Raw genomic sequence first — 19,961 nt, 5'->3', positions numbered from 1 at the left:
CCGGCAGTCTGCTTGTATAGCTCCTGGCCGTCTTAGAACTTGATTGAGACCTTTTTTTGGCCTCAGCCCATGTAATTCCCTCTTCACCCCTGAATGATCTCTCCTGCCTCTGAACATTCCCCCATACTTTATTTTATGGCATAATATTGCCTGAGTAGTGCTTTGCAATGACCAAAGTACTTTTGAATCCATTACTTTATTTAAATTTCATAACCCGTGTATGAGGAAAGTAAGAGATGTGTCTTATCACAAGGGAGGAAGCCAATGCTTGAGGAGGGAAGAGTGATTTATCGGGTTTTGCAGTTCATAGAATACGGCTAATACTCAAATCCAAGCCTCCTGGAACATAAGCTCCAACCTCTGTTTATTATGCTGCTACTACCCTTCTTGGTGCTGAGTCTGCATATGAGTGTAAGTGTGATTCCCATTTGTCTGCAAGTTACTTGAAGTTGTGTTTTAATCCCTTGGAACATATATGTATATATGAGTGAGGCCATTCATATGTTAAATACCTTGCCAGTTCAGTGTTCTCTTTCTCTGTAAAAATCGTGCTTCCGATTTCTGAGACTTGTTTCTCCTGTGTGTGTGTGTGTTTAAGTAGAAGTGAAGCCTACTTGTTATAATAATAAAACTAGTGCTTTATATAACGAATTTAATTCCTGGGATAACTTTTCAGCAATGCACTCTACATCCACAAGTATATATTGCCTGCGAAGAGATTAAGCCTAATGGTAGGCTATTGAGAAGTAATTTCAGACTTTTCAAGTATAACTATCCTGAAATTTCGTATAATTGTACCTAAAATTTTGTATGTTGACTGGATGAGAACATGTATACCAACAAAAGCGGATACGAATTCAGTAACATTTTTAAAGGATTTAAATTTTATTCATTATATCATCAGCATATTTAAAAAATAATAGTACATACATGTACAACACATGTAGTATTCACTCTATAGGAAATGCTTGGTGCTCCTCCTACTTAAAATCTTGGTAACTTCAGGGTTCCTTCCCAGTTGAGTGTCGCTGCTATAGGGATTCTGGCTTTGTCCTGCATCACTCATTGTTGCTTTAGGAAACTTCTTGTGAGAAATTCCCTACAGTGCCAAGGGGTTGGAAAAGCATGGCTTCCCTGAGTGATTGCTTTGTTTTCCTTTTATTTTTTTGTTCAAATATTTTATTTATTTATTTATTTATTTATTTGACAGAGAGCACAAGCAGGGGGAGCAGCAGAGGGAGAGGGAGAAGCAGACTCCTTGCTGAGCAGGGAGACCGACTTGGGACTCCATCTCAGGACCTAGGGTCGTGACCTGAGCCCAAGGCAGACACTTAACCGAGTGACCACCCAGGCACCCTGCTTTATTTTCCTTTTAGACAGTGGGAGGGGTGCCTGGCTGGCTCAGCGGGTGGAGCATGTGACTCTTGATCTCTAGGTTGTGAGTTTGAGTCCCAAGTTGGGGGTAAAGTTTAATTAAAAAAAAAAAAAAAAAGATGTAGGTCAGCCCCGATGACCCAGCAGTTTTACGCTGCCTTCGGCCCATGTGGTCCTAGAGACCTGGGATCGGGTCCCACGGTCCGGCTCCCTGTGTGGGGGCCTGCTTCTCCCTCTGCCTGTGTCTCTGCCTCTCTCTGTGTCTGTCATGAATGAATGAATAAAATCTTTAAAAAAAAAAAAAAAAAGATGTAGACTGTGGGACTTATGCAGGTGACCTCCCATTTTCAAATTGGCCTTTAGGAAGCTGAGAGCCAGAAACATGGATCAGTTGTATAGCTGTGTAGATACTTAGGGCCAGCTTACTTTTCAGTTTTATACTTCAGTAGTGACTTCCTGTTGTAGTTTGCTTGGTCTTGATTCTTTGAATTTATATTTTATCATTTTATTGCATGAAATGTTTCTCAAAAGCCAACTAAAATTCTATGAACATGAATAAACACTCTAGCCCTTCTATGACCAGCTAGATTTTAGGTCCTGGGTATATCTATTCTAAGTACTAATAATCTATTTGTTTATGTCTTGCTCTTTATGCTACATGTGAAACATGTTCAGAAGTCACAATGTATATGGAGAAGCCAAACCTGAACATTGTATTTAATAGAAAAAATGTAATTTAATTTAATATGAATCACTTCGAAAAACTTCTTACATTGTCTGCTTTAACCATATCTCAAGTTGAGTGTCTCTTGTGGTAGAAAGCAAAGCCTTGATGATGATAGCATTATGCCTCCTAACATGTATGAGATCACTCCTGGCAGGAGTCATTTTAAAAATCCACAGGCTGGAGTGGGAGGACAGCTCCCCCCCACCCCCACCCAGTGTTTATCCTTTTGAATTTTGTACCACGTGCATATATCACCTATTCAAAAAAAATTTTCAGAGAAGTTCACATTTTCAGTAGAAGTGTAAAAGATCCCTCTCCATCCTATTAGACTATGAGCTCCTTGAGACCAGGAAATGTACTAGATTTCTCTTGGTATTTCTGAACATAGTCCAGTGCTTTATACATAGTAAGGTAAGCCCCCAGCTGGTGTGTGTAGATGTAAATTAGAAACCTAGAGTTACAAATTTCAATAAGATCATGGCTAAAAATTGCTAACTGTAGATGTGCCCCCTTAACTCTGCAAATCCTTTTCACAGTGAAGCTGAGCTCAGCTTCCTTGCTCTGAAGTAACATTGATTTTTATTGAAATTCATTAAAAGAACTTAAAAATAAGTTGTTAGAATTTTTCCTAGTCACAATTTATGTTTGTTAAATTATTACACTGTGGGCTTTTTCCAGATGTGACCTCCAAACTCCTTTTTATCTCTTTTTGCAGATCTTTGTAGAATTTGATGGCTGTAACTGGAAGCAACACTCCTGGGTTAAAGTTCATGCTGAAGAAGTTATTGTGCTGCTACTGGAAGGGTCTCTGGTATGGGCACCGCGGAAGGACCCAGTCCTTGTCCAGGGCACTCGAGTCTCAATCGCACAGTGGCCAGCCCTGGTGAGTGGCTTATTGGCTAGGAACATATTTGGGTTTTGCTCCTATGCTATAACTGTAACTATGGTGTTTATCCAAAGCTGAACTCTTTAGAATTCCCACAACTCCATGCTTGTCCCTAACATTTTTTTTTATTCTGAGGTTACTAAAGCAAAAGTTTGGAGATCTTTTTTTCTCCTTTGTTCTAAAACTTTATTTTATTGAAGTATAATTAACATACGATGTTTATATTAGTTTTAGGTGTACAATACAGTGATTCAACAATTCTATACGTTATTCAATGCTCATTGTGATAAATATACTCTTAATTCTCTTTATTTCATTCCTGCCCCCACCTGTCTCCCCTCTGTTGTTCTCTGTATTAAAGAGTCTAGTTTTTTTTCTCTCTTTTTTCATTGTTCATTTTGTTTCTTAAATTCTACATATGTGTGAAATTATATGGTATTTTTTTCTCTTTGTCTGACTTCAATTAGCATTATACCCACTGAGTCCATTCATGCTATTCCAAATGGCAAGATCTTATTCTTTTTTTATGGATGAGTAATACTCCATTTTGTTTGTGTGTCTCTGTGTGTATGTGTTCTTTATTCATTTATCTGTCGATAGACACTTAGATTGCTACTGTATCTTGCCTATTGTAAATAACACTGCAAGAAACATTAGAATATATGTATCTTTTCAAATTAGTGTTTATGTTTTCTTTGGGTAAATACCTAGTAGTGGAATTCTTGGATTATTTGGTATTGTATTTTTAATTTTTTGAGAATCTTCCATACTGTTTTCCACAGTGGCTACACCAATTTATGTTCCCACTAACAAGTCAGGAGAGTGCCTTTTTCTCCACATCCTCACCAATACTTGTCATTTTTGGTCCTTTCGATCCTATCCTTCTGACTGGTGTGAAGTGGTATCTCATTGTGATTTTGACCTGCATTTCCCTAATGAGGAGTGATGTTGAGCATCTTCTCATGTGTCTGTTGACCATCTGCAAGTCTTCTTTGTTTTTTTTTTTTTTTTGCAAGTCTTCTTTGGAAAAATGTCTGTTCAGGTTTTCTGCCCCTGTTTAATTTGGGCTTTTTCTTTTTCTTTTCTTTTTTTTGGGGGGGGGGTGTTATGTAATTTGAATATTACCCCTTACTGTATATATTATCTCCCATGTCATTTTGTTGATGATTTCCTTTGCTCTGCAAAGATTTTTTATTTTGATGTAGTCCTGATAGTTTATTTTTGCTTTTGATTTCCCTTGCCTGAGGAGACCTATCAAAAAAAAATGTTTCTAGAGACACCTGGGTGGCCCATCGGTTGAGTGTCTGCCTTTCGCTCAGGGTATGATCCTGGAACCCCCGGATTGAGTCCTGCATCAGGCTTCTTGCAGGAAACCTGCTTCTCCCCTCTGCCTGTGTCTCTGCCTCTCTCTGTGTGTCTTTCATGAATAAATGAATAAAATTTCTTTAAAAAAAAAACGGAAAGAGAGAAAAAGGTTTATGTGGCCGATGTCCACAAAATTATTGCATGTTTTCTGTTTCTTTCTTTCTTTCTTTTTCTTTCTTTCTTTTTTTTTTTTTTTTGGTTTCAGTTCTTAACATTTAGGTGTTTAGTCCATTTTGAGTTTATTTTTATATTGATATGAGAGAGATGTCCAGTTTTATTATTATTTTTTTTAAGATTTTTTATTTATTTATTTATTCTTGAGAGATAGAAGGAGAGACAGAGCCAGAGACACAGGCAGAGACAGAGCCAGAGACACAGGCAGAGGGAGAAGCAGGCTCCATGCACCAGGAGCCCGACGTGGGATTCGATCCCGGGTCTCCAGGATCGCGCCCTGGGCCAAAGGCAGGCGCCAAACCGCTGCGCCACCCAGGGATCCCCCAGTTTTATTATTTTGCACATAGTTTTCCCAATACTATTTGTTGGAGAGACTGTCTTTTCCTCATTGTATAGTCTTGTATCCTTTGTCAGAGATTAATTCACCATAAATATAAGCTATAAGCATGGGTTTACTTCTGGGCTCTTGATTCTGTTCAGTTGATCTTTGTGTCTACTTTTGTGCCCATTGTGAAACTTTTTATATTTTAGACAACATTTGATACTTCTGTTTCTAAAGAATTTTTTCACCTTTAGTATGTTCTCATAGTAAGGTTATGAAACAATTTAATCCCTAACATCATTTCTTTCCCTAAGAACTGTTTATTTTTTCCCAGTTAGGTAGAATTGACATACAACATTGCACAAGTTTGTGAACAACATAATAATTTGATATACATATATATTGTAAAATCATTGCTACAGTAAGATTAGTTAATATATCCGCTGGTTCACATAGTTGATACTCTCTATATGTGTGGTCAAAACTTTTAAGATTTACCTTCTGGGATCCCTGGGTGGCGCAGCGGTTTGGCGCCTGCCTTTGGCCCAGGGCGCGATCCTGGAGATCCGGGATCGAATCCCACTTCGGGCTCCCGGTGCATGGAGCCTGCTTCTTCCTCCGCCTGTGTCTCTGCCTCTCTCTCTCTCTCTCTCTGTGACTATCATAAATTAAAAAAAAAAAAAAAAAAAAAAAAGATTTACCTTCTGAGCAACTCTCAAGTATATGTTATTATTAACTTTAGTCACCATGCTGTGCACATTAGGCTTCCTAGAACTTATATGCAGCCTTTGACCGCCTTCACTCATTTCATATTCCCCTATCCCATGGGAATTATCAGTCTTCTCTATAGCTATGCGTTTTTGTTTGGGTTTTTTTTAGCTTCTATTTGTAAATAGAATCATACCTTATTTGTCGTTCTCTGTCCGATGTATTCACTTAGTGTAATGCCTGCAAGTTTCATCCATGTTCTTGTAACGTGTGGGCTTTCCTCCTTTTTTTATGGCTGAGTAATATACTCCAGTGTGTGGACACATGCACACACCACATCATTTTCCCTATCCATTCATCCATCACTGGATTCTTAGCTTGTTTCCATGTCTTGGCTATTGTGCATAATGATGCAATGAATGTGTGTGGGGGGGTGTAGATAATCTTTTGAGATGGTAATTTCATTTTCTTCAGATATACACCCAGAAGTGGGATTGCTACATCATATGGTAGTTCTGTTTTTAATTTTTTGAGGATCCTCCATGCTGTTTTCCATAGTGGCTGCACCAATTTACATTTCCCTCAACTGTGCACAAGGATTCCTTTTTCTCTGCATCCTTGGCAGCCCTTGTTATTTTTTGTCTTTGATGATAGTCCCTCTGACAGGTATGAAGTGATGTCTCCTTGTGGATTTATTTGCGTTTCCTAATGATTAGTAAGGTTCAGGCCCTCCTCCCTCCACTTTTTGAGAGAGAGAGAGAGAGCCCACATGAAAGTGGATAGGATGCCAAGGAAGAGGGAGAGAGAATCTCAAGCTGGCTCTATGCTCAGCATGGAGTCCAATGCAGTGCTCAGTCTTATGACCCTCAGATCATGACCTGAGCTAAAATCAGGAGTTGGACACTTAGCTGACTAAGCCACCCAAGTGACCCTGTTCAGCCTCTTTTTGTGTACCTATTGGCTATTTGTATATTTTCTTTGCAAAAACCTCTATCTGGGTGATTTGCTCGTTTTTAAATAAGTTATTTGGGGTTTTTTTTTGCTTTTGAATTGTATGAGTTCCTTATATATTAGATATTAACCCCTTACCTAATATATGATTTGCACATATTTTCTCCCATTCCTTATATTGCCTTTTCATTTTTTTGTCATTTATTTTGCTGTGTGTAAGGTTTTTAGTTTAATATAGTCTCACTTATTTATTTTTGCTTTTGTTGTTTTTACTTGATTTTTTTAATTAAGTTTTTATTTTCTGAAGTGACAAAACAGTGCTCTAAGTTTATTTTATTTTTTAAAGATTTTATTTATTTATTCATAGACACACAGAGAGAGGCAGAGGGAGATGCAGACTCCATGCAGGGAGCCCCATGTGGGACTCGATCCCAGGTCTCCAGGATCACACCCAGGCTGCAGGCGGCGCCAAACCGCTGCACCACCGGGGCTGCCCACAGTGCTCTAAATTTAATTCTGAGTTTACATCCTATTAGCAAAGTAAAGACATAAATGGTTACTTTTTTTTTTTTTTAAGATTTTATTTACTTATTCATGAGAGACACAGAGAGAGAGAGAGAGAGAGAGGCAGAGACACAAGCAGAGGGAGAAGCAGGCTCCATACAGGGAGCCCAACATGGGACTCGATCCCAGGTCTCCAGGATCAGGCCCTGGGCTGAAGGTGGCACTAAACCACTGAGCTACCCGGGGCTGCCCCATAAACGGTTACTTAAAAAAAAAAAAAATCTAATTCTCCTATGGCTAACCAGATTAAATAAATATTCAAAACAAATATTTTTTTACCTATTGATTATACAAAACATCATTTACTCTAATACTGTCTTTTTGTTTGTTTTTAAGGCCATTTCCAATTAAACTTTTTGAAGAAGTTCAAATGGACATGCGCCCCTGGGTGACTTTTGTAGGCTGTTTATGAAACAGCAATATGAATTTACCCATGAACATTTATACCACTGGTTATTTTACAAATCTCACAAAGATTTTAGGAGTTCTAGAGATGATACTGGTGTCTTTTCTTTTTTAAGATTTTATTTATTTATTCATGAGAGACAAAGAGAGGAAGAGAGGCAGAGACACAGGCAGAGGGAGAAGCAGGCTCCTTGCAGGGCGCCTGATGTGGGACTCGATCCCGGGTCCCCAGGATCATGCCCTGGGTGAAGGTGGCGCTAAACTGCTGAGCCACCCGGGCTGCCCGGTGTAAGTCTTTATTCTGGGAATTCACTGTAATTTAGCCCTCTCGAAGCCTGACAAGATTAGTCAGATCCCTAGAGGGATTAAGGAATTTCTTATTTTTTGTGTCCTTTTTAGCTGTAAATAAGAGTATTAAGTGGACTTTCTGCTCTGGTTTCCTTCCTCTGAGTTTTTGTCGGGGAGATGGTGGGTTGGGAATGTTTTTAGGGACTTACACTTTATATTTACTGGGGTGAAATATATTTATAGTAGATATTTTCTATGAAGCTGAGATGTGGTTGAATTGTTACTTATTTTCTTTACCAAGTTTTTTTTTTTTTTTAAGATTTTATTTATTTATTCATGAGACAGAGAGAGAGAGAGGCAGAGACACAGGCAGAGGGAGAAGCAGGCTCCATGCAGGGAGCCTGATGTGGGACTCGATCCTGGGTCTCCAGGATCATGCCCTGGGCTGAAGGTGCTGCTAAACCACTGAGCCACCTGGGCTGCCTATCTTTTCCAAGTTCTAATCAATTTCTTTCCTTTCTGTTTCACAGACTTTCACTCCCCTAGTAGATAAACTTGGTTTGGGTTCTGTGGTTCCAGTGGAATACCTTCTGGATCGAGAGCTTCGTTTCCTGTCAGATGCTAATGGATTACATCTGTTTCAGGTACTTGACATTTGCTCTAGTCCTAAGCTTCTCTCCTTGCTAATTTCTTTGTTAATTACAAATATGTTCCCTCTTTTCTTTTAGCATTGAAAGAAGTACTTCCTCCTAATAATTCCCTGTGCCTTTTAAAGTTTCTCTGCTACCCTGAAAGTTCATTCACTGGCTGAATGGCTAGTTTGTTTTCCTACACACCCTACCCTATCCTGAAACCACTTAAGACCACAATTCTGAGGATCTCTTCAGAAGGTGGCTTCCCAGAGATGGCTGCTTGTGTAACTTAAAGGGGCCTACACTTAGGTCAGTGGCAGAGAGACTGGGAGTTTGGGCTGATTCCAAGCAGCATTAAATATTAAAAAGCTTAGATTTATCTCTACTTAGAAAGAAAAGGGGTATGTTAGTAGTTTAAACAAACTAGCTTCCAAGTTAGAGTTTCAGAATTTATGGATGGTAATATTTATTTTTCACTTGTAAGGTTTACTGTCCAAAGATTAAAAATTAGGAGACTTCTAAGAGTTTTGTTGTCTTATCAAAGCAGCCAAGAACATTATTTCCTAAACTCTGTTGTGTGAAATATTAATGACGATTTCTTTGTCTTCCTCCCTCCTTAGGCCTCACTCCCTCTCACCACCCGTGCTTTATTCATCTTGGCAGTTCTAGTACTTCTATGAATAGGCACTTGGTAAAAGTCAAATAAATACCAAAATATGCCAAAAAGATTTACATGTAATAAAATATTCTGTGGTCAGATATGTATGAGAAACACTGACCCTAAACAGTTTTTTTCCCCATGTCTCTTCAGAGCCTTTAATATACTACTGTATATAGAAAGATACAGTAGGCATGCCTGGGTGGCTCAGTTGGTTAAGCTTCTGCCTTTGGCTCAGGTTTTGATCTCGGGGTCCTGGAATCAAGCTCTGCACTGGGCTCCCTGCTCTGTGGGAAGCCTGCTTCTCCCTCTCCCTCTGCCTGTTGCTTTCCCTGCTTCTGCTCTCCCCCTCTCTCTGTCAAATAAAACCTTTAAAAAAAAAAAAAAGATAGAGTATATATTATTTCCTAAACCTAATTGATCCTAGCATCGTCATTTTTTGCAAAATATCTCATGAGACTAGGGTTCTACAGAACATTCTTTGGACATGCTGGCATAGTTCCTCGAGGATATGATTTTTCTAATCTGGTTAGATATTATTGCTATTCATTTTATATTTGGTTGTTTTCTTCTTTTATCTTTACCAGATGGGAACAGATAGCCAAAACCAGATTCTTTTGGAACACACTGCACTGAGAGATACAGTTAATGCTTTGATCAGTGACCAGAAGCTACAAGAGATATTCAGCCGAGGTAAGAACAGTTAGTCTTCTATCCCTCAATCCTGAATAGCGTATGTGATCAGTGTTGAAAGTAATAGAATGGAGAAGACACTATGCAACTCTAAACATTTGTGTTTCTTTTTTGTGGGGAGAGTTAAGTGTATCTCCACTTAGCTAGATCTAGAATAGTTTGGAAAAATAAGATCTCACTCAAACCACTATTTCCTCTTTAAATTACAATTCAAAATATCCAATTTTGTTGTGAGTTTTTTTTTCTCTTTTCTTAAATAATTAATAAGGACAAATCTGGAGGAGCACCTGGGTGGTTCAGTGGTTGAATGTCTGCCTTTGACTCAGGTCATGATCCCAGAGTCCTGGGATCAAGTCCTGCATCAGGCTCCCCACAGGGAGCCTGCTTCTCTCTCTGCCTGTGTCTCTGCCTCTCTGTATGTGTCTCTCATGAATAAATAAATAAAATCTTTTAAAAATAAATAAATAAATAATAAAAGCAGAAAGAATGAAAACAAAAGTGATGCCTAGGCGGCTCAGTGGTTGAACATCTGCCTTTTGCTCAGGTCATGATCCCAGGATCCTGGGATCAAGTGCTGTGTTGGGTTCCCCGCAGGGAGCTTCCTTCTCACTCTGCCTTGTGTCTCTGCCTCTCTCTCTGTGTCTTTCATATATAAATAAGTAAAAATCTTTAAAAAAAAAAAAACAACAACAAAAGAATTATTAACTTTTTCCAGTTCAAATACAGATTTTGCCCAAGATTCCACAAAAAGAATAAACTATCCTTCCCTTGTGGTGCACACCTACTCCTCTTCCTTTCTGAGCCTCTTAAATCGTGATTTTCAGTGAAATAGGGTCTTTGATTGTCTTTTGTCAAACTGTGTCTGAATGAGTAAAGGTAGGAAAACTGGCTTACTGAGGAGAGGAGAGTATCAGGATAAAGTGATGTTTAAATAATCAAGGAAAGATGGAGGCATAAAGAATGTGAGGGAAAAAATTATAGCAGAGAGAAGAAAATTGAGTAGACAGAATGAAAGGTGGAGGTATACAGGAGTATGTATAGAAAAATTGAGGAAACTTATAGTTATAAGATAATAATAAATAATAATTTAAAATCAGTAATGATTTAGCTATATAGTCTCAAATATATGAGATATGCAGAAGAGAGAAGCTATCCTTATTGGAAGGTCTGTTGATATTGTAGAGTGACATTATCTGCTGATAAAGTAATATCTTTAAGACTCTTTGTTCCTCGGAAGACAGGTGCTATATTTGTTCAGACTATTATTAGTGCAAGAGCTGGAAAATTGAACTCTCCACCTACTGTTACTGAAAGTCAGCAGAATGTAAATAGTTATCTATCATTACTATGGTCACTTAACAAAATAGTATAGTCAACTTACTGGCCTCTCATTTTTTTATATGTATACGTCAGATCAAATATATCTGGTAGGTTTTCTTACTAACTATGGTTGTTGCTTGTAAGGTTTCTTTCTCTTCCTAATATTACTTTTGGAATTAGAAGATTGAGAGAAGGTGAAATCAGATCTGGGAGATGGTAAGACATCTCCAAATAAACAAGAATTTACAAAGATTACTAGGAAAAACTGTTTTGTTTTTAAATTGCTGAGTATGATAAATCTGAAATTGCTTATTTATATTTAACTCCATATAAGAGAACTGAAAGTGCTAAATATTTACACCATATAGTTTTCTTTATACTTTTAGAAAGTCATGAACTATAGCTTAGCCAAGCATACACAGTACTGACTGATCTCTCCTTTAGGTCCCTACAGTGTTCAAGGTCACAGGGTCAAAGTATACCAGCCAGAGGGGGAAGAAAGTTGGCTCTATGGTGTTGTTAGCCATCAAGACTCCATCACCCGCCTTATGGAGGTCTCTGTAACTGAGGTGAGGTTTTGGCTTATTTCCTCTAAAAGATTCATTCATCCCCTTACAGAGGGCAGTGTAGAGGAAGGGAGCACTTGACTGTGTATACAGACTTGAGTTCTGTCTCACTCTTTCACTTAATGACTGTATGACCTGGAGAAGGCTGTTCAGTTTTCCTAACCTCATTGTTCTCATCTGTAAATTAACAGATAATTAGGTACTCCCCTAACCCCACCTCAGCACTGCTTTGGGGAACTAAGATAATATATTGGAAAGTGCTTTGAAATCTGTTAAACATTAATGTTAAAATGTGAAGTGGTATCATCCTTCTTTTATCATATCCATAAACGTTAGTAGTTTAAAATCTAGGCAGTATTTGCTTCTGTAATACTTAACCACTCCCCTTTAGATGCTGAAAAAAAATGAATCCTTTCTAATGAAGTAAATAAAAATAAAACAGCATCTAGAGCTACCTGGAGAATTGTCTAGGAAAAAACAACAGATGAGTGTTTTGAGGCAAACAGAAATGTACTTGTGCTGTCCTTGGTTTCAGATTTGGCCTTAGCAGTCACATGTAGTATAAGCATAAATGACTTTATTTACTTAATTTCTTATTGTGTTTTCAAAAATACTGCTATTTATCTTCATTTTAAAAAGAAATACATTAAGTAGATGTTAGAAGTCACCCCTCTCCCCAGGCAAAATCGCTCCCTTCAGTGGTAACCACCATTAATAGATTGGTATGTATTCAATATTCTTTCAAATACAGTGTGTGTGTGTGTTGTAATATTTACATGTTATCTATTTATGTGATAAGTATATGAGCCATGCTTTATTAACAAAAGGGATTATACAATACATATAGTTCTGTAATTTACCTTTTTTGCTTAGCTGTAGGTTATCAACATCTTTCTATGTAAATATATGTAGAAATTTGCCTCATCCTTTTAAAATAGCTGTGTGGGGATCCCTGGGTGGCGCAGCGGTTTGGCGCCTGCCTTTGGCCCATGGCGCGATCCTGGAAACCCGGGATCAAATCCCACGTCAGGCTCCTGGTGCATGGAGCCTGCTTCTCCCTCTGCCTATGTCTCTGCCTCTCTCTCTCTCTCTCTCTCTCTCTCTCTCTCTGTGTGACTATCATAAATAAATTTTTAAAAAATTTTTTTAATAAATAAATAAAATAAAATAAAATAGCTGTGTGTTTTTCCACTAAATGAGTATTTCATAACTAATCTAAAATTGATGGACATTTAAATCACTGCCTGTATTTTCAGTAATACAAATAATGCTACAGTGAATAACCTTGAACGTATTATAGTACGGTACTTCATATTATTAATCAGAATAAATTTCTAGGTATATAATTGCTAGATCAAAGGATATGGATGTTAAATCTGGCAGGGTGTCGAATCAGCTGATCCCAGTGGTTTTATGGTTTATTAGTAGAGTGGTTCTTTTAATGATTTTTGGTTCTGTAAGTTTTTACCTTCTGGTATGTACAGAATAGGAAGATTTTAGAGATGCAGAATTTGAAATTAATGTCCCTAAAAGAGACATTTGGGGGGCACCTGGGTGGCTCAGTTGGTTGGGTGTCTGCCTTTGGCTTAGATTGTGGTCTCAGGGTCCTGGGATCGAGCCCTACGTGGAGTGGGGCTCCCTTCTCCGTGGGGAGCATGCTTCTCCTTCTCCCTCTGCTGTACTCCTCTGCTTGTGCATTCTCTTTCTGTCAAATAAATAAATAAAATCATTTAAAAAAAAGAGAGAGAGACATTTGGGCATTGAACTCAATTCTTTCGTTAATTAATTTAACAAATATTTGAGTGCTTATCGAATTCCTGACCTTGTTTTGGATGTTATTCTGGCAGTGAGTAAGATAGTAGAGAACCCTGCTTTCATGGAGCTTTCATTTTATTGGAGTAGAAACAAAGAGATAGGAACGCCTGGGTGGCTCAGTGGTTGAGCATCTGCCTTTGGCTCAGGTCGTGATCCCAGGATCCAGGATCAAGTTCCACATCGGGCTCTTTGCATGGAGCCTGCTTCTCCCTCTGCCTCTCTCTCTCTTTCTGTATCTCTCATGAATAAATAAATACAGCCTTTAAAAGAAAAAAAAAAAAAAAAACAAAGAAAAGAAACAAAGAGGTAATTGCATGGATTAGAAAAATATATAATTATGTCCTTGGACAAGGCTTAAATCTTTTTTTTTCCTCTCCCCTTTTTCATATTTTCTGCTATCCTCCTACTCTAGAGTGGTGAAATCAAGTCCGTAGATCCCAGACTGATCCATGTGATGCTGGTGGATAATTCAACTACTCAGAGCGAGGTACAGTAATTGACTGAGTCTCTGTGCCGACTAATAAGCTTTCTTTATCATGTTAATGCAGATTCTTCATATGTGTGTCATCCATGGATGCCCTTTGGGTTTCCATTCTGGTCATTGTACATCACTTTCTCTCTCCACAGTCTTGTCTAGTTAAGGGAATATAGTCTAAAGAAGGAAGTATAGTCTGAGCAAACTCATCTAATTATGACTGTATTGCCTAACCATTTAAAAAATCTATGGCCTAACTATTTCTCCTTACATTGTTTCAGGACAGGTATATTTTGTATATTTGAAAGATAGAGTACACAGTTAAAGCTGTAACAAGCAGTAGTAATATTTATAACCTACCCAGTTGTAGGAAATGGAGAAGCTGCATCCTCTTTTTCTTTCTATTAGATAGTAGTGAGCTCCAAGGAGTCCGAAATTTGGTATACCAAGAAGAATCAAATCAAATAGGTGCCTAAGTCAGTAGTGCTCAGCACACAGTGGATTACTCCATAATTACTGTGAAGCATGCCAGCTCTTGGTTCATTCAGAATTATCATAACCCCAAAAAAGATAGTAAACTAGTACCTGAACCAGTCAAGGAATCCTGTGTGAATTTCCTTCACTAAGACATTGACTATGATAGTCATCTAGCCACATGTTCCTCATAATCTCTTAGCATCTCTGTAATACTGCTGTCTTGGCTACTCCTGCTAAGTATATAGTTCTTCTCATCTTTATCCAGTCATTCTTGACTTGATAAAATAAGATGAAATTCGGAAAAAAAAATCAGGGTTAAATTTAATAGCTCTTTACCACATATTGCCACAAGTGGGATAAGTCTGTGGACTGTTTACATGACTGAAAATACCTTTTACTTTTTTTTTTTTTTTTTTTTTCAAACCTTTTACTTTTGATAGTGTGTTGGGCCCCTTTTTAGTTCGTTCGTTCTTTCTTTCATTCATTCATTCATTCATTCATTACCTCTTACATGCAATACACTATTTAGATGGTCAGACGTAACTGGAGAGTACTGGTCTCCATGCCTTACGCTGTCTGTTCACATTGAGGAGCTCACTATAAGTAGGACATAAATATAAGTTATTGCCCAGAGAGGTTGCTATGAGCCAAGATCAGCAACTTCACTGGATGCATTAAAGATTAGAACTGTGGTTTTCAGCAGTAGATTACCAAAAGTATGGGGGAAACAGAAGGGAATCTTGAAGTTGGTTAAGAGCTGTAGAAGGAAATCAAGGGAGAAAAGATGGAAATAAAAAAGAGCAAAAAAGAGAGAGAATAGAGAAACCAGAACTGGCCAAAAGAAATATAAAATTTGAAAAAGTTCCAATTTTAATAGGTATAGTAATGGTTATGACAGAAATGATCTATGTAAAGAAGCTATAAATATTCAAGGGCAATAAGATTAGTTTAATGAAGTTCATAAATATTAATGGCTAAATAACTGTGTGTCACTAGCTTATTGCCACCCCAACACATGTTACCTGAGTAAAACTATCTGAAAGTTACCTGAATAAAGCTTAAAAAAAAAACAAAAACACATTGCTTCATGATAGGATATGATTCTGAGAATATTCTAGATAAAATTTCTTGCAGCACAAAGATTGCTTGAGAGAATGGTAGCTGAGTTCTAAGTGCCCTTCCCCTTGCGCTTGTCAGGGAAGGAATTTATTTAGAGATAGAATTGTGTCTTCTAATCTTCTATCTTTTAAGGTTGCTCGGCCTCTCAAGTAAGACACAAGTCAGATTTCATGAGATAGGCTGAAATTATTGGAAGAGCTAAGGGATTTAGCTGTTTGGTCTATGGTAGCCTGCCTTTTTTGCATTCCTTTATCTAATACTTTGAAATAAGTTCTAGAGATTGTTTGTGTATTTATAGTGCCCATAAGAATAATCCAGACCTGTCTGTATTGGACTCACTCTTCCTTTGGTCACGGACTCAACAAATGTTGGTCTTCCTAATGTTGTCACCAGTTTTTTTAGTGACATCTGAAAAGAGGAGATTTTATATTTCAATACTTGAAATGCTATTTTCAGTCCAACAAGAAGAAAAATATGAAATACAGCAGATTTTTTTTTTCCATCAAGGGGCAAATGAGTTCCTAGCCTACCAGTAACAGTCTTCTTTTGTAAAAGAAATTCTAAATTTTTCAAACCCTCAAAAAAGTCCATTTGAGGAAGCCTTTTATTTAAGGGAAGGTTTGCCAGGTGAGTTAATCTCTCATAATCATTATCTTGTATATGTGTATAAATTGAGTCACAGGAAGGTTGGAGCTTTCTGACTAAGGGGATATCTTAGAGCTGGTGTCGGAATGTAGCAGTCTGCCTGCTTTGTCTGCTTCTAGAGATGGGAAAGAACTAATGGTGTATGGTTTTCACAGGATGGAAGGTTCCTTATAATAAATCTTTTTTGAATTTTGTTTTGTAGGGGGGTACGTTAAAAGCAGTAAAATCTTCCAAAGGAAAGAAGAAGAGAGAGAGCATAGAGGGGAAAGATGGCCGGAGGAGGAAAAGTGCTTCGGACTCTGGGTGTGACACTGCATCAAAGAAATTAAAAGGAGACAGGGGTGAAGTAGACAGTAATGGGAGCGATGGAGGTGAGGCAAGCCGAGGGCCCTGGAAAGGAGGGAATGCCAGTGGAGAGCCAGGGCTGGATCAGAGAGCCAAGCAGCCACCGACTACATTTGTTCCCCAGATTAACCGCAACATTCGCTTTGCCACTTACACCAAAGAAAACGGCAGGACTCTGGTGGTGCAGGATGAGCCTGTAGGTGGGGACACACCTGTACCTTTCACTCCATATTCTACAGCCACAGGTCAAACACCTTTGGCCCCAGAGGTGGGTGGAGCCGAAAACAAAGAGGCAGGAAAAACACTGGAACAAGTTGGCCAGGGCATAGTGGTTTCAGCAGCTGTGGTCACTACCGCCAGCTCCACCCCAACCACGGTGAGGATCTCAGACACTGGCCTTGCAGCAGGGACTGGGCCGGAAAAACAGAAAGGCAGCCGGTTACAGGCCCCAGGAGAGGTGAGTTGTTTCAGGGGCAGATTTGCAAGATTTGGGTTCATTCTTTTAATGTTAACACATTAAAAAGCATCTAAAATGCCACAGGGGGGGAGTATTTCTGAGATGTGCTTAAATTGTACTCTGAATAGTCCTTTACTACTCATTGGGCAAATGTGTATATTTTAATAACTTTGTTAGCTCTTAAAAGTCACCTGAACAATTGTACTAATCAAAAACTGATTATAAAACCCAATTTAATGAGATGCTCAAATAGATCTGATGGGGAATCTTTTTAATTCAATTATCTATTTAGTTCACATAGTGGTTGAGCCTCCACCTGGCCTATGAGAGGCAAGGTTAATGAATTACAGTGTTGGTAACAGTGAACACTATAATTAAGGCTTTGTGAAAGCGACTATTACCATCCCCTGTTTTCAGTTCATCATTTGCTAGGATATTTTCCTTTGAGGCTGGGCTTCTTCCCATGATTTAATATGGCTATGAAAATTTTGCCTTTTTTTTTTTTTTCCTAACTTACTCTTTAAGCCTTACCTGGAAAATCTGATGGAATTAATCACAGTAGTATCCAACTCACTATGTTCTTTATATGATAAACATGTTTGTTGCTGAAATAGAACTTCTGTTAAATACAAGTTAACATCATGTTGGCTCTCCAGTCAAATTTAAAACAATATCAAAATCATTTCTTAAAGTCTTTTCACTCTTATTTTGGTCACCGAAGAATGATTTATGATGCTAGTCATTTTTTTTTTCAGACTGGCTGTTTCCTCAAGTTGGAATATGAAATACAAAGACAAAATACTAAATGATTTTTTAAATTATGTATAGGAAACTACTGTGTGCTAAGTACTGTATATTATAAACAAAGAATTGAAATCCCTATTTGAAGGAGCTCACATCTTAAGATGGAATCATTTTAGGTATAACAGTGCCAGGTAAAGCATGGCATATGCATTTCATCTGAGTTCTTCTAGCAGATGCAATTTGTGAATCCTAAGTGTACAGAGATGGGGAGGGAGGTGAAAGGTCCAGGCAGAAGACCTATAAATGTGAATTTCACACTATTCACAGTTTGTCCTCTGTGAGTTGACCAGCATTCCCAAGAGAACTAGATGAGGATCTTATGTGGATTTCCTCTGTGTGTATGTCAGCGTATTGCTCAGATTAATTAAAATCCCCTCCATGTCAAAGACGGTATAGATGTAAAGGAGGATTTACAAAGTAGACAAGTTTTATATGCTACAAGAGGAAGCCCACTGAATGCTATTATTCTTGGGGTAGCAATGCTGGATAGAGGAAATGTGGTTTCAAAGGGCATTTTTTGAAGAGGTTGGAGAAGTTTCTGTGACTGTATCAGTGACTTTGGTAGTGTGTCAGCCTAGGTATTCTCCTGGGATCTGATTTAAAAGTACAGAAATGGATGTTTCCATTATGGTGTCAAATCTAAAATAGGGACACAGCCCCCAGGAAACTTCTTGCCCTAAAAATTAAATTGAAATCAGTTTGTCATCACTTTCTTATAAGAAGAGGATTTAAAATTTAATCATTTGAAGGAAAATGAAAGGCCATCCAAATTATTTTTCATTCATGTGATTTATTTTTAAAGGGTAACTTTAGTAGTGAAACCTGAGCTACCCATGCTGGATCCTTGGAGTCATGCAGGTGTCAAGGCTCCTGGCCAAATTCTGCTAGTGAAACAACAGCCAGGGGTTCCTGGGTAGCTCAGTCGGTTGGTTAAGTACATGCCTTCAGCTCAAGTCATGATTCCAGGATTCTGGGATCAGACCCCTACATCAGGCTCCCTGATCAGCAGGAAGTCTGCTACTTCCTCTGCCCCTCCCTCCGCTTATGCTCACTCTGACTCTGTCTTTCAAATAAAGTCTTAAAGAAGAAGAAGAAAGAAACAATAGCCAGCCAATCCTTAGGGCTGTGCCTTTCCATTCTCTTTTCTGTTGGGAGGGGTTTTAAGTCAATAGTTGCAGATTAGTGGGAAGGAAAAGAAAAAGAATAATGGGGTGCTTGGCTGGCTCAGTCAGGAGAATATGTGACTCTTGATCTCCAACCCCCAAAGCCCCATGTTGGGCTTCAAGTTTACCTTAAACAAACTTCCAAGTTGTTAACTCTAAAATGCCAAGACAACCTCTGTAGCAAATATCAACTGGAGGCAAGCCTTAGGTGGCCTTCCTGTTTCTCATGTCTCTGTTCCACCCTCAGATAAAGTCCTAATGTAGGTTCCTCTTGCATATTTAAGAACACCTTAAATAAACAATCTCCTCCCCCCCCCCTTTTTTTTTTAACAATAGTCCTTTTGAATATCCGGAATAATTTGAAGATTGATTGATTGATTGATTGATTGATTGATTGATTTAGGAGAGAAAGCACACACACAAGCAGGAAAAGGAGCAGAGAGGGGAGGAAGTATATCCTCAAGCAGAATTCCTGCTGAGCAGGGATCCCTACATGGGGCTCCATCCCAGGACCCTGAAATCATTACCTGAGCCAGACATTTAACTAACTGTGCCTCTGGAATAATTTTTTTAATTGTGGAAGAGTAACCATTAAATTTACCATTTCAGCTATTTAAAGTGTTATAATACTGTGGTATTTAATACATCCACAATGTTGTACAACCGTTTTTACTTTCTAGTTACAAATAATTTTATCACCCCAGAAGGAAGCCATTAAGCAGTCCTGGAATAGTTTTTGTTACCAATGTTTTAAAATGACTGATCAGGGCACATGGGTAGCTCAGTCAATTAAGCGTCTGCCTTGGGCTCAGGTCATGAATTCAAGGTCCTGGATGGAGCCCTGTGTCATCAGGTTCTCTGTTCATTGTGGAGCCTGCTTCTCCTTCTCTCTCTGCCACTATCCCCTGCGTGTGCTCTCTCTCTCTTTCTCTGTCAAATAAAGTCTTTTTAAAAACAATTTAAAAAGAATAAAATAAATGTTAACAGATAACATCCTCAGGGTGCCTGGGCAGCTCAGTTCATCTGCC

The 19,961-nt window shown here is 38.4% G+C and overlaps 1 protein-coding gene across 1 annotated transcript in view; it reads left to right on the top strand.

The window, feature by feature from the left end:
- Positions 1–19,961, top strand: part of KDM3B (lysine demethylase 3B) — a 69,282-nt gene that overhangs the window by 12,212 nt on the left and 37,109 nt on the right. The window contains exons 2-7 of the mRNA XM_072728472.1: positions 2,817–2,984; positions 8,295–8,408; positions 9,642–9,747; positions 11,512–11,636; positions 13,861–13,935; positions 16,367–16,966. Coding sequence (XP_072584573.1) covers positions 2,817–2,984; positions 8,295–8,408; positions 9,642–9,747; positions 11,512–11,636; positions 13,861–13,935; positions 16,367–16,966 — 1,188 coding nt within the window. The remainder of the gene's footprint in view (positions 1–2,816; positions 2,985–8,294; positions 8,409–9,641; positions 9,748–11,511; positions 11,637–13,860; positions 13,936–16,366; positions 16,967–19,961) is intronic.

The sequence above is a fragment of the Vulpes vulpes genome, chromosome 12, assembly GCF_048418805.1.
Source record: "Vulpes vulpes isolate BD-2025 chromosome 12, VulVul3, whole genome shotgun sequence".
Classification (NCBI taxonomy): Eukaryota; Metazoa; Chordata; class Mammalia; order Carnivora; family Canidae; genus Vulpes; species Vulpes vulpes.
The sequence above is the reverse complement of the archived record's forward strand: the minus strand, read 5'-3'. Positions and strand labels throughout refer to the sequence as shown.